This window comes from Rattus norvegicus, chromosome 8, assembly GCF_036323735.1.
Source record: "Rattus norvegicus strain BN/NHsdMcwi chromosome 8, GRCr8, whole genome shotgun sequence".
Lineage (NCBI taxonomy): Eukaryota > Metazoa > Chordata > Mammalia > Rodentia > Muridae > Rattus > Rattus norvegicus.
Window position 1 is genome coordinate 122579922 of NC_086026.1, and position 13651 is coordinate 122593572.

The 13651-nt window shown below is 42.0% G+C and overlaps 1 protein-coding gene and 1 pseudogene across 33 annotated transcripts in view; one reads left to right on the forward strand and one right to left on the reverse strand.

Annotated features, from left to right (window-relative positions):
* The window catches only part of Clasp2 (cytoplasmic linker associated protein 2), a 181403-nt gene that overhangs the window by 24390 nt on the left and 143362 nt on the right, over positions 1-13651 (forward strand). For all 33 annotated transcript variants that reach the window (XM_063264756.1, XM_063264733.1, XM_039080674.2 and 30 more), the window contains exons 3-6: positions 3250-3353; positions 6730-6821; positions 8268-8343; positions 10386-10483. In XM_063264756.1, the coding sequence (XP_063120826.1) occupies positions 3250-3353; positions 6730-6821; positions 8268-8343; positions 10386-10483 (370 nt within the window). The remainder of the gene's footprint in view (positions 1-3249; positions 3354-6729; positions 6822-8267; positions 8344-10385; positions 10484-13651) is intronic.
* On the reverse strand, positions 12887-13009 carry LOC120094511 (small nucleolar RNA SNORA17; annotated as a pseudogene).

A 13651-nucleotide genomic window follows, 5' to 3' on the forward strand; every position in this document is an offset into this window, starting at 1 on the left:
AACCAAACGAAACAAACTCAGCAATGTGAGACAAGTCCACGAGTGCCACTGAGTGCATCTTGTGTTAGTCGTCTGCTGCTGAGCACGGGGCCTGCCACAAGCCTGCTTAATATACCCAGTGCGAGTTTATTGGGAAAAAACAATTTCCTTTACAAGTGCCAGTTGCAGATAGCTTCTTGGTTAGGGGTGGACCCCTGTCCACTACCCTTCTTACCACGGGGATCCTGCCTTACTTCAGTCTGTGTGGGTTTGTGCATGCTGCAGTGTCTCTGTGAGCTCAGATGTGTACCGGTCCTTTGTACACTAAAAGTAAAAAATTGAGAGTCCTATTCAGTTTTATTTCTAGTTCCAAAAAGAGATTTGTACATAGCTCAGTCATCAGAGCATTAGGGACAGTTTGGAAGAGAGTGGACTCAGCTTTGTGTTTGGAGCAATAATCTGTTCACATTGATACTCTGGTTTTATGGTAACTCAGCTTAATAAAGAATTTTGTAGTTTAAAATTTTTATCAGGGGGTTGGGGATTTAGCTCAGTGGTAGAACACTTGCCTAGTAAGCGCAAGGCCCTGGGTTCGGTCGTCATCTCCGAAAAAAAACTTTTTTTTTTATCAGATAGTTTAATCCCTAAATGGTATGGTGGAAACTGTCAAGAGTCTTTAGGAGACTCAGTAGTGAGTTTTATGTCTTGTAAAGTAATTTTACATTTTACAATGCCAGTGAAATGAAAACTACTAACACCCATACTTCAGTTTTCTGTATTTTACCTCTCAGTGCATTCTGTGGTAAATCAACATACTTGTTTACATCCTCTGGGCTTACAAAATGGAAGTCTCTTCCCTGGGTCTCTAGGAAAGATACAGAGAGTTCACTGTTGTTACTGATGATTCACAGATGTTCACATCCGTGAACAGATCTGCGCATATAGTGTGGGTGCCTTCCTATATCACCCAGACTGTCTTGACTCTCATGGCTGTTTTTGTGCCTCAGTCTCCTGACTGCAGGGCTGTAGGCACGAGCCATTAAAACTGGCTCTAAAGTTTTCTGTTAATTTTGAGACAGAGCCTTACTGTATTGATCCCAGCCTTGTCTGGAAGCCTGGGCTGCCTTGAATTTCATCATCTTGCCTCCACCTCTCCAATCTCAAGTACTGAGATCCCAGGTATAAACCACCACATTTTAAGTGTGGCCTAAAATACTTCGTGGTATTAAAATGAACACCTGTTTAGTCCAACTTTTGAGTTTCCTTTTGAAATTAAGTTTTACCTCTCAGGAACAGAGTATTTTCTTACCTTGTTACTGTTATATGGATGCCAACACAACACATACACACTCTCTCACACACACACACACACACACACACACACACACTCTCACACTCACACACTCTCACATACACACACTCTCACACACACATACACACACACTCACACACACTCTCACACTCACACACTCTCACATACACACACTCTCACACACACATACACACACACACACTCTCACACTCACACACTCTCACATACACACTCACACACACACTCTCACACACTCTCACACACACTCATATACACACACACACTCTCTCATACACACACTCACATACACTCTCACACTCTCACATACACACACACACTCTCATACACACACTCTCACATACACACACTCACACACACTCTCATACTCACACTCACACACACACACTCTCATACACACACTCACATACACCCTCACACTCAAACACACTCTCACACACTCACACGCACACTCTCACATGCACACTCTCACACACACACACACTTTCACACACACTCACACACACTCACACTCACACACACTATTCCAATTACCTTATTAAAAACTATGTATTTGGGGCTGGAGAGATGGCTCAGTGGTTAAGAGCACCAACTGCTCTTCCAGAGGTCCTGAGTTCAAGTCCCAGCAACCACATGGTGGCTCACAACCATCTGTAATAAGATCTGATGCCCTCTTTCGGTGTGTCTGAAGACAGCTACAGTGTACTCATATATAATAAATAAATCTTTAAAAAAAAAAAAACTATGTATTTACTCAAATTCTGATTGTACTCCCTAATAGTAGTTTAGTCTAATAGTGTTGTAAGGATTAAGTGGGATACATTATTATTATTATTATTATTATTATTATTATTATTATTATTATGATGATGTTCTGTGATTTAGAAGAAGCAGATTTCCATAATAGCTAGCCATATAGATATTGAATGATTCTTACTAATAATACATCTAAACAAAATGAGAAAGATGCTGGGTTAGAACCCACTGGCTAACACTCTACCACTGAGCCATATTCCTAGCCATGAGCAGTATGTATATGATTTATAGACTATCGTATTTTATGGGTGGAAGTTTTGCCTGCATGTGTGTCTGTCATGCCATGGAGGCTGCAAGAAGACATGGGATCTCTTGGCGCTAGGATTAGGAGTGGTTGTGAGCGGCCATGTGAGTGTTGGGGAGCAAACCCAGCTCCTCTGGAAGAGTAGCCAGTGCTCCTAACCACTAAGCCACCTCTTCAGCCCTATGTTTATGATTTTAATTGTGAGGGCCGCTTTTTGTTTTATTGTGACTGGTTCTCTTTATATAATCCAGGCTGGCCTGGAGCTCTCAGTCCTGCTGACTGAGCCTCCCAGTGCTGGGATTAAAGCTTGTACTTCCATACCTGGCTTGAAGGCTTCCCCTTGGTTACACCTTCTGTAGTAAACTAGATAGATACATCCTCCAAACATGTTCATTTCTCCTTCTTACACGCAGGCTTACATCTATGTTTTTGTTTCTGTTTGTCAGATTGGAAATATGTCCTACAAGAAGAATGTATAATATACAATTTAAAGTCTAACTATAAAACTGATCCTTGAGTATGACTGGGTGCAGAAACTCAAGCCTGCCATGTTCTTGGACTGCCCCTGTCCATCCTTCCTGAGGATGCCCTTTACTCTCCCAGAGCTCTCCCTTGCGTTAACCTCGACAAAAGCATTTACTTGCCTGTCTTTGGATCTTGACCACATACAGAGTTGTCCTGGCTTTGAGCAGTGTCCTAAGTGAATATGATTGTACTTATTACATTGAAATTTGTTCATTATTTTCACTTGAACTTATAACTAAGGGACTTAGCGTAATTTCTTCTTATAATTATTTATTGAAATAGTTGCTATTTATTGTTTTGTGAAATATGGTTTGCGATGGAGTTGATTTTCAAATACTTACTCTTTCCCCATTAGTTACCACAGCTTTAATAGACAGAATGGGAGATGCCAAAGACAAAGTTCGAGAAGAAGCTCAGAATCTGACCCTGAAGCTGATGGATGAGGCAGCACCGCCTATGGTAGGCTTACATTTGAATGAGCGTTCTAAGTAGATTGATGGCTGCCCTAGCAAACTAATAAATCATCAGGGGTGGAAATAGTAGAATTTTAAATACTGGATTGTTGCTAAGGTTTTAAAGAAATTCAAATTTAAGATAAAGTGCCATTTTTCCACTTACCTTTTCTTTTTTTCAGTTACTTACTGTTTTTACAGAACCAAAAGACTCGAGTGATTTGTCAGTGTGCTGGTTGTAGTTGTGTCAACATTTTCTGGTTTCTCTTACCTGTACATTATAAAATACCAAAGTTGTTATTTTGAAAACTACTGAATATTATGTTAATTTCTGCAGCTCTTTCAGGAGCAAGAATATTTTTTTATTTTAATAGGCAGTTATCGATTATGTAAAGCATAGTTTATGACAACTTGTGGTTTTTGTAATATAGTAGAAATAATTCTTGCTTAAGGAATGTAGTAATTACATTGGATGCATTGCTGTCAGTAAGAAAACCTAAGCTTGCTCTCTAGAGGCCTGTTTCTTTGCTTTCTTCTCTTTTAAAGTTAGGCTTGGTGGCATGTATTTGTCATCCCCAGTGATAGGGAGGCAAAGACAGGCAGATCCTTGGGCTGGGGCTTGCTCAGAAGCCAGTAATCTGGCTTAGCCAGCTTTGGCATGTTCTAGGCCAGTGAGAATCTAGTGACCAGAAGAACAACACACAAGGTCATCCTCTGCCTTCTAAATGTACACATACATATGTACTTGCACACACATTCACCCCCACACATATGTTCATGGGCATATACTAGTTATGTATTGATCTGTTTTATGCTGTTACAAAATGTCTGAGGCTGTACTTGTAACAAAAAATGTAGTTACCTCATGGCTTTGGAGGTCATAGTTTTGTGGGCACAGCTCATGGAAGGTGGAACCATGTTGGCAGGAATGGCTTCTTCATGTTTTTGAGAAACTAAGAGCCAAGATAGTGGCTTGTTTGTTTGTTTGTTTTTGGAGATAACATTTCTCTGTGTAGCCTTGGCTCTCCTGTAACTCTCTGTAGATCTGGCTGGCCTCAAAATCTTAGAGGACCACCTGCCTCTGGCTCTCATGAGCTGGGATTAAAGGCAAATACCACCACTCTGGCTACTATGTCCTGTTGCTTAAAGGTACTTCTATTAAAAATATTTTATATGTATGTTTGTGTGCATAAATATGTATACCATGTGTATGTAGGTACTTGTAAAAATCAGAATTGGAGTTATAGAGGTAGTTGTGTGGGTGCTGGGAACTGAACTCATATCCTCTGCAAGAGCAGCAATTGCCCTTCACCATGGAGCCATCTCTCCAGTCCCCAGGTCTTTCCGTCCTAACACTGAGGACCAGGCCTCTGACACAGAAGCACTTGTGCAGAAAACCACATCCAAACCAGAGCATGGAAATGTTTTGAAGGAGAATATAATAAGCTGACATGTATACCACGTTGAGAGGGTAGCTTAATGCTCATAAGTATAATATGCACAGTGATACAATGTGACGTGTTAAGTATAATGTCGCATATAGTTAGTGTGCCATGAGCACTGAGTTATAAAGGGAAGCCAATTCAAAGGGGTTTAATGCTTCATAGCAATACCCTTTAAAAAGGCTTTGTGGATAGCCTTTACTGATTTACATTTTAAATTGTTGCTCAGGTAACATCTGTGTATATTAATCTTTAGACATAGATGTAAGCATTTTTATAAAAAAGGGTTCCAGAGTTGAGTTACCTGACACAGGTTATTCTAAGTAAGATGTATGTATGTATGTATGTATGTATGTATGTATGTATGTATGTTTATTTGGTGGTGGTAGCAACAGAACCCAGGGCCTTGTAGATCTCAGTGGTAAATGTTTTGTCATTGAGCTATATACCCAGCCAAAGCTAACAGTTTTAAATTTCCCAAACCTGATGACCCGAGTTCAGAGTTTGGTCCCCAGAATTCATGGTGGAAGGAGAAACCAGACTCCTAAAAGTTGTCCTTGGACCTCTACTCACATATCTACAGTCATGCAAACATATACATCTCATGTAAGTGCAGAAGCACAGACACGCAAATAGTAAGCACTTTTAAAAAAGTTTTTTTTTTTTTTTTTGGTTCTTTTTTTTCGGAGCTGGGGACCGAACCCAGGGCCTTGCACTTCCTAGGCAAGCGCTCTACCACTGAGCTAAATCCCCAACCCCTTAAAAAAGATTTTAAAAATCAATTTTCAGGTTGGAGAGATGGCTCAGTGGTTAAGAGCACTGATTGCTCTTCCAGAGGTCCTGAGTTCAAATCTCAGCATCCACATGGTGACTCACAACCATCTGTAATGAGATCTGATGTCCTCTTCTGGTGTGTCTGAAGACAGCTACAGTGTACTTACATATAATAAATAAATAAATCTTTAAAAAAAATCAATTTTCAGATTATGTTTTTGAATATTTCACATACACACATGGTTGGGGGTGGAGGATGAGAATGTGGATTTGGTATGTTAAGTTGGCTTTCTAAATATGAAGTGACAATTTATGGGACAGTTTACTATGTTTAGGAAGCTAGAGTTGAAATCCTTGCTACACTATTCCTGAACAGTTGTTTTGCATTTTTGGTGTAAGCTCATTTTTCCTCTCCCCACAGACTAGGTAGTCATAAAACGACCTGTTCCAGATATTTCTGTACTTATGTCTGGTATTAAAAAGAGAAAAGCTTTAATTATAAAATGTTTGCAGTTGCTCCATGTGGCAGTCTGTTGTAGGGAGTTCATCTCTATTGAGTGCTTCCCAGACCACTGTGCCTATAATTGCAGTGTTCTTAGCATCAATGCAGCCCATGTTCTTAGAACTGCTTACATGCTACATATGGGACACGGTGTTTCTTACAGTCATTGAAACTTCAAGTGGAAAGTATGTATAAAACTCAGAATTGTGGTTCAGCTGTCAAGCGAGCAGCCCCCCCCCCCAAACAGCAGGAACAACAACAACAACAACAACAAAGTAAGCCAGACTTTGTAAATGGGAGTTGATCTGAAAATCTAAAAGTTTCATCCATTGATATAGCATTAACACTGTAGGTGGAAAATTGCACACCTGATCCCCATGGCTGGCTACAGTCAGAATTTAGCTGCACTAAGAATATTATATAAATTATGCTCAGGTTATATGTATAAAGTAAGTATGAAACAGACATGAACCTTACATTTTGGGTTGTTTCTTAGCAATAAGGTTTCTTACTGTTATTATGTAAATATTCCAAAATTTGCAAAATGTCCCACATATGGAGCACATCTGATTCCTGATGACTTGATTGTAAGGTTAGGAAAAGTTATATTTGTCTCGTGCATTTCCTAACTTTTTCCCATGCATGTCTACTTGCTTTCTTAATAGTACATCTGGGAGCAGCTGGCCTCTGGCTTCAAGCACAAGAACTTTCGATCTCGTGAAGGCGTGTGCCTGTGTCTTATTGAAACCTTGAATATGTGAGTCCTGTGGTTACAGAAATGGCCGCCTTTCTCTTAGTCGTTTCTCAAGGGTTTTCACAGGGTGATGGGAGAGAGAAAATAAATTTTAAGTAGTTATTAATTGATTTCCCAAACAAAAATAAAAACTTTAGTGCTACTTTTGTATGTATAAGATTTTTTCATGTTAATTTTTGAATTTATCATTTTTTTACTTAGCCATCCACAATCGATGTTTATATACGTCATAATGTTGATAACTTTGGATCCTTTTTCTGTTAGGATCTGCTTCAGAACTTTTGAACTCAGTGCCGTGTCACATGTTAAAGCCATTTCCCCACACCCCTTTTGTCAGTTGACCCTAGGCTGTGTGGAGCACTGTGGGTGACTGCTAGAGGTTTACAGAGTCTCTCTGAGTAGTAGTGGGCGGAGTCCTGACAGTGCAGGTGTCACAGAACTAAGAAGGAGGCAGGAGTGTAAGCAGAGGCTTCTGTTTCCATTCTAGAAGAGTTTTCCAGGCTGTGAGGTATGTTAGGTAATGCATACCCCTTTGCCTTTTCCTGGGGCAAGACGACTTCTTTTACTGCTCTGGGTCCTTCCTGCTAGCAAGTGCTAGTCAAGACCTTTAGTCAGCACACCTTCTGAGTGTTAGCACTTCTGTCCTTTGCACTCAACCTAGACTTTGGAATATTAGTAAACACAAATATCTGTTACCTTACGTCATCTCACTGTATGATGAGACTCAACTCAGGTTTTCTCAAGTAATTGATAAACTGTCAGGGTGGTCAAACTGCTGTTGAGAATTTTGCCCAGTTGTCCTGATTAGTTTATGTCAGTTTGACACAAGCCATAGTTATCAGAAAGGAGGGAACTTCAGTTGGGAAAATATTTCCATCCGTTCTGGCCGTAAGGCGGTTTTCTAATTAGTGATTGATAGGCGAGGCCCGGCCCATTGTGGGTGGCGCCATCCCTGGCTGTTGGTCCTGGGATCTATAAGAAAGCAGGCTGAGCAAGCCCTGGTCGTAAGCCAGTAAGCAAGACCCTCCATGGTGTTGCGTTAGTTCCCGCCTACAGGTTCCTGCCTCAGCTTCCCAGCCTGTGTGAATGATGGTTGCAGTAGTAACCCTAGCTAGGGCTGCCCAGGTCTACTTTGTGCTGCTTACCATCACGCTGCTCACTTCTCATCTTTCCTTAACAGTCTGTGTCCATGCTTCCCGCATAGAGATAAGAAGAAAGGCTGGTCGGTGTCCAACACCTTCAATCCCACTATGAGGTAGAGGCAGGTGGGTCTCTGACTTGGAGGCCAGCCTGGTCTACAGAGTAAGTTCCAGGAAAGCCAGGGCTACACAGAGAAACCCTGTCTTTAAAAACAAAGCAGAAAAGGTAGAAGAAACAGAAGATAACATCAGGATATTTTGTTCAATATTTAGATGAAACTAATATTTTTCTCCCTTAAATTATATTTAGGTTTGGGACTCAACCACTGGTCATCAGCAAGTTGGTGCCGCATTTGTGTGTCTTATTTGGAGATTCTAACAGTCAGGTAAAAATGACTTACCTTCAAGCATTGACTGGTCTTTTTTGAGGGTGGGGAGGGGGCAGCCCTTTCTTGTGCTCTTATCTTAGGACATAACATTGAAGAGAGAGAAGAAAGATAGTGAAAGTTTTGCCTTTTTTTTTTTTTTAAATTAAATGAATGTCTGGCTGTTTTGCTCAGAATCCACTGGGCTCACGTTATCTTCCTGCTCTACCCCTCCCAAGTATCGAGAACTCCTGGCCTCTTTTTCCCCCCTCTCCCTCTCCCTCCCTCTTCCCTTTTCTACCAGGAGTTGTTTGTTTTGAAAGGACCATAAGTTGCTTGTCAGTACTTGGGCTCATAGTAAAGACGGAAGGAACTGAATGGTTAGTTCTTGAGTTTGGCAGACTCAGAGACTTCTAGTTCCTTCTATAGTCCAGTCTTAGGTGAACTGTGAGGCTAGACTGTTAGTGGCCTGTGTGCTTGAATGTGCGTATACAGGAGTGGTTGCAGCTGTTGATGGCCTGTCTAATTAGGGAAGGCCTCTGTGTCCACAGCGCATCTCTTTCCTCGATGTGTCTGTGCTTTGGTGAGGAGGCTGAGGTCTGCACAGCCTCAGTCTTCCCCTAAAAGTCACTGTAATATTTCTATAGTTACCTGTAAACTAGCAAGGGCATTTAGGTGACAACAGTAAGATCCTTCCTTCTTAAAAGTCCTCGCTGCCCCTCAACAGTCTATAGTTTCTCTCTTCAATGGCTTTTTATTTATAGACCAAGCTTCTCCTTTTCCTGACCACCCTGGCTTCAAGCTCTTGAACGCAGTTGATTTTTTCCCCACCTTAGTGAGTCTCGCGGGAAACCAGGGCTGTGGGTATGCGCTAGCACATCTGACTCTGAGCTGTTATCTGACAGTGGGTTTTTCTAAAGAGTAAGTCTTATTTTTCAGATTGTTCTCTTTAGACTCCATTCTTTTTTTTTTTCTCTCTCTTACTTAGAATTTAGAATTTACCATTACAACTTTTTTTTAAAAGATTTATTTTATTTATGTGAATACACTGTTACTGTCTTCACACACAGCAGAAGAGGGCATCAGATCCCATTACAGATGGTTGTGAGCCACCATGTGGTTGCTGGGATTTGAACTCAGGACCTCTGAAAGAGCAGTCAGTGCTCTTAACTGCTGAGCCATCTCTCCAGCCCCTCATTGCAACTATTTTTAAGAGTACACTTCAATGGTGTTAAATACGTTTTTCTTGTTTTGCAACTATATCACCATCTACATGCAAAATGTTACTTCCTCAGCACTCAGACTCTGTATCCATGAGACAATTTCCCAGTCCTCTTCCCTAGTTGCTGGTAACTACCCTTCTTCATCATAGTTTGACTACGCCATGGACCTGGTGGACGAAAGTCAGACTGGTCCCATTTAGTATGATGACCACCACAAGGTATCCATGCTGCAAAATGTGTCAGAGTTCCCCTCTTTTTCTAAGGTTGAATAGTTTTCATTAACACACAGGCATCACATTTTGTGTATATAGTCATTTAAGAATAGGATTTTTTAAAAAATTTTTTTGTTTTTTTTCCCTATCTTTTGACTATTTTAGAAATAGTGATGTAAAAGTTTTTGGTTTTTTTTAAAGTTCAATTCATATCCTTGGAAGATAGTTTTGTTTCAAGAAAATTAATTAACTGTACTTTAGGTTAATACAATTACTTTTTAAAATCCCAATTGGTAGCTTTTATTCACAGATTTCTATTAACCACATCCTGACTTTTCTTTCTTTTTTCCTGATGATAGTAGGGATTGACCCCAAGGTATCATGCTTGTGGGGTAAGTGCTCTGCCACTGAGGTCTTAACCCTTTTCAATGGGTTTTTTAGGGCTTTCCTGACAGGCCTTGGCTTTGGTTTTCCATTAATAAGGTGTGATATTATAATTTACTCAGGGACTGAAAAGACATTAAACCCAGCTTAGAGTGTCAGGTTGGGCCTTCTAGTTTATTGTTACCTTAAAATGAAGTATATGTCACATCTGGATTTCTTTAAAATGTCTTGGATTCTTTGACAGGTGAGAAATGCTGCAGTATCTGCTGTAGTGGAGATTTATAGACACGTAGGAGAGAAGCTGAGGATTGATTTGTGTAAAAGAGACATTCCCCCTGCTAGGTAAGTCTTCCTAAATTTATTTTTTGCTACAGACTTTTAAAGTTGTGTATTTTTTTACTTTATTAAGGTAAATATTATAACTAGGTGTGGTGGTGTATCCCAGCATGTGGGACACAGAGGCAGAGGCAGAGGCAGAGGCGGGCAGATGTCTGTGACTCCGAGGCCAGTGAGGCCTGCATAGAGAGTTCCTGGTGAGGTAGGGATCCACAGCCTGTTCAGTTAGAATCCCAAGCTTCCTGGAACTGATCTGTAGACACAGAACTACACCAGTACCAGGCACTTGGTGCTCATGGAGCTTCAGGCCTCCTTCAGCTCTGCCGTGTAAGTGCTTAATATTCTCAGGGTAGGGTGTGTGTGAACTAGGGCTTCTCCGTAGGCAGTCTCACCACCTGCAGAGACAGCTGTATTTTTCCCAGCCTGTCCATTTTCAATTCCCTTCCTTGTCTTCATTTTCTAGGCTTTCCTGCATGCTGTTGAGAAAGAGTAGAATGGGGTACATTCTTGCCTTGTTCTGATCTTAGAACATTCTAGTTTCTTAACATTAAGATTGAGGTTACTTGCAGGTGATACTGCATGTCTTTAACCCAGCACGTGGAAGGCTGAGGTAGGCAGATCTCTGTCAGTTTAAGGCAGGTGAGACCCTGGCTCAAAAGAAAAGAATAAAAAAGAATGGTGTTAGTTGTAGACTTTTGGTAGGTGTTCTTTTTTTTCTTTAAGAGTTTATACTTTTTATTTCCATTTTATTTGGTTTTGAGTGACACTCATGTTGGGAGAGGCTTCAGGCCATCTTACAGTCACCTTTTTCTCCACTAGGCGTTTGTTTGTTTGTTTTTTTAACTTTTTATTGGTTCTTTGTGAATTTTACACAATGCTCTCTGATCCCACTGATCTCCCCCTTTCCCTCATATCCAACCTCTACTCTTCAACCTCCCTACAACAAAGGAAAAAAAAAATCTCAGTGTGGCAGCTGTAGTGTGTCACAGGGTGTCCCACAGTTCACCCTTTTGTCCACACTTTGCTTGCAAGTGTTCATTGCACTGGCTTGTTCTGGCACAGGCCTCTCTCTGACTTCTACTCTCAATCCTGGACCCTCACTGGGACTCCTGTGAATTCTGTTGTTGCCGCCCTGTGTCATGGGCATCCTAGAGCTTTGGGTCTGTAGGACGTCCCCTTCATGCTCTTCAACAGTGCACTGATAGGGTAGATGTTGGGTAGGCCAATTCAAAGTCCTGGGTCTGGGCCTGAGAGGTATCTTAGCGAGTCAGCTCACACCCTCAAGGGTGGGCTTATCACCAGCCCCACAACCAGGGCCAATTCTCCCACTCTCCTGACCCTGTGGCCAGCTCTCCTTCCTACCATAGATGGTGAGGGTTGAGGGAGGTGGGGAGGCCATCACTCTTTAATCCACACCACCACTCGGCAGACAAGAGGCAGGGGTCAGCTCTTCAATACTCACACCCTGGGGCTGGCTCACTCGCAACCCCCTCAATCCAAGGTCAGCTCTATTGTGCTGCCTGGGTGAGGGGCAGGGCCAACTCTTCCTCTCTGATGACCTTAGAGCCAGCTCTCCTTCCTGCCGCAGGTGGCAAGGGTTTGTAGGGGTTGGCACACAGTGCCCACTCTAGTGTTCATATTTTTGGGGCCAGCCCCCTTACCATTCCCGCAGTGTGCAGGTCCCACTCTCAGTACTGTAGCTGGCAAGGGGTAGGATCAGCATTCTGTTCCCATGCCCGAGGGGCTACCTCTCCCATGATGCCCAAGTAAGGGGTAGGTTCAGTTCTACACAGCTCTCAGTCATTAACTTGCCCCCAAGTGGCAGCCCAGAACAGGAACTGCTATCTGGCCTTTGATGGTAACAGACCCCTACAATTGCAGGGCCATGTATCCAGAAGTGGCCCCCAGTGGCAGCACAGGCCAAGACCCCACTATGGTCCCAGTTGGTATCAATGGCTACTTACATCAGGCTGTTCCTTACTACCCTCAAGTCTCTTAGTTTTGGCTCTCTTCATTGTACCCAGAGCCTCTGTTTCTCTTTCTCTACCACTTACTTGCTCCTTTTAGTGGCACCCAGGGTCTCTAAGTGTCTGGGCTCATCTCAGGAATGGTCTCAGGAGTGCTATGCCTTGTTTGTGCATTATGGTACCAGGCAGGGGTCATCTTGGGCATGATTCCTCCCTCCCCCACTCCAGGCCATTGGTTATCTTGGCCCAGCTGGCCCTAGTTGTCCCTTGTGAGGGTCATTTGTGACCTGATCCGTTGGTCCTAGGTGGATTCTTCTACTTTCCAGCTTGTTCCTCGTATTGGGAGGCAGTGTGGGCCTTCCTGACTGATAGTCGTCTCAGGCTAGCTCCCTGCCCAGCCCCATGGCACAGGACTGATTGTCGTTGTCTCAGGCTCCTTTTTAAAATTAATCTAATTATTGGAATGGTCATAGGTCTGAACACTGAGTGTAGACATAGCCTCTCTCCTCTGCCACCTCCTGATGTACATGTGACACAGCGGCCACACCTACAATCTAAGGGCAGGCCACTAAGCTATCTTTCTACCTCTAAACATGCACTCTGATGAGGTTTCAAGTATGTGGAGTTAAAACTAAGGTCAGTTGGGCATTTTAAGTGCAGAGATGGGCTGGGCAAAGTGACTTGTGGTTGTTGCAAATCGTCTTAATGGCTACTGACATATTTTCCCTAGAGCTGATTGAAGCCATTTATTTTCTACTTACATCGTTTGTGGCTGTCAGTTATCTGCGCTTTCACCAGTAGTTGCTATTGTGAGTCTTATTACTAACGCTCAGTTTCTGCTGGTAATATATGGTGGCTTCGTTTTGGACGTAATATACATTTTTCTGGTTTCTAGTAAAGAGAAGTATTCATATTTTTTTGCCATTTGGCTCTTTTTAAAATGTTTATTTTGGAGTGTGGCAGGGGCTAGTTTTTTGACACAAGGGTTTCTTATATATGGATCAGGTTGCCTTTGGAGTGTTTCTATATAATATATCAGACATAATATATAGACATAATATATAAACAAATATAAACATATATACCCAAATGCTCCCAGTCTCCTGAGTGCTAGGCTGACAGGTGTGTACTCCCATGAGAGTAAAATTTATTTTCTAAAGAAATATTCTTTTCAAGTCTCCTGTCTGTTTGTTAGTCTTTTTTATTA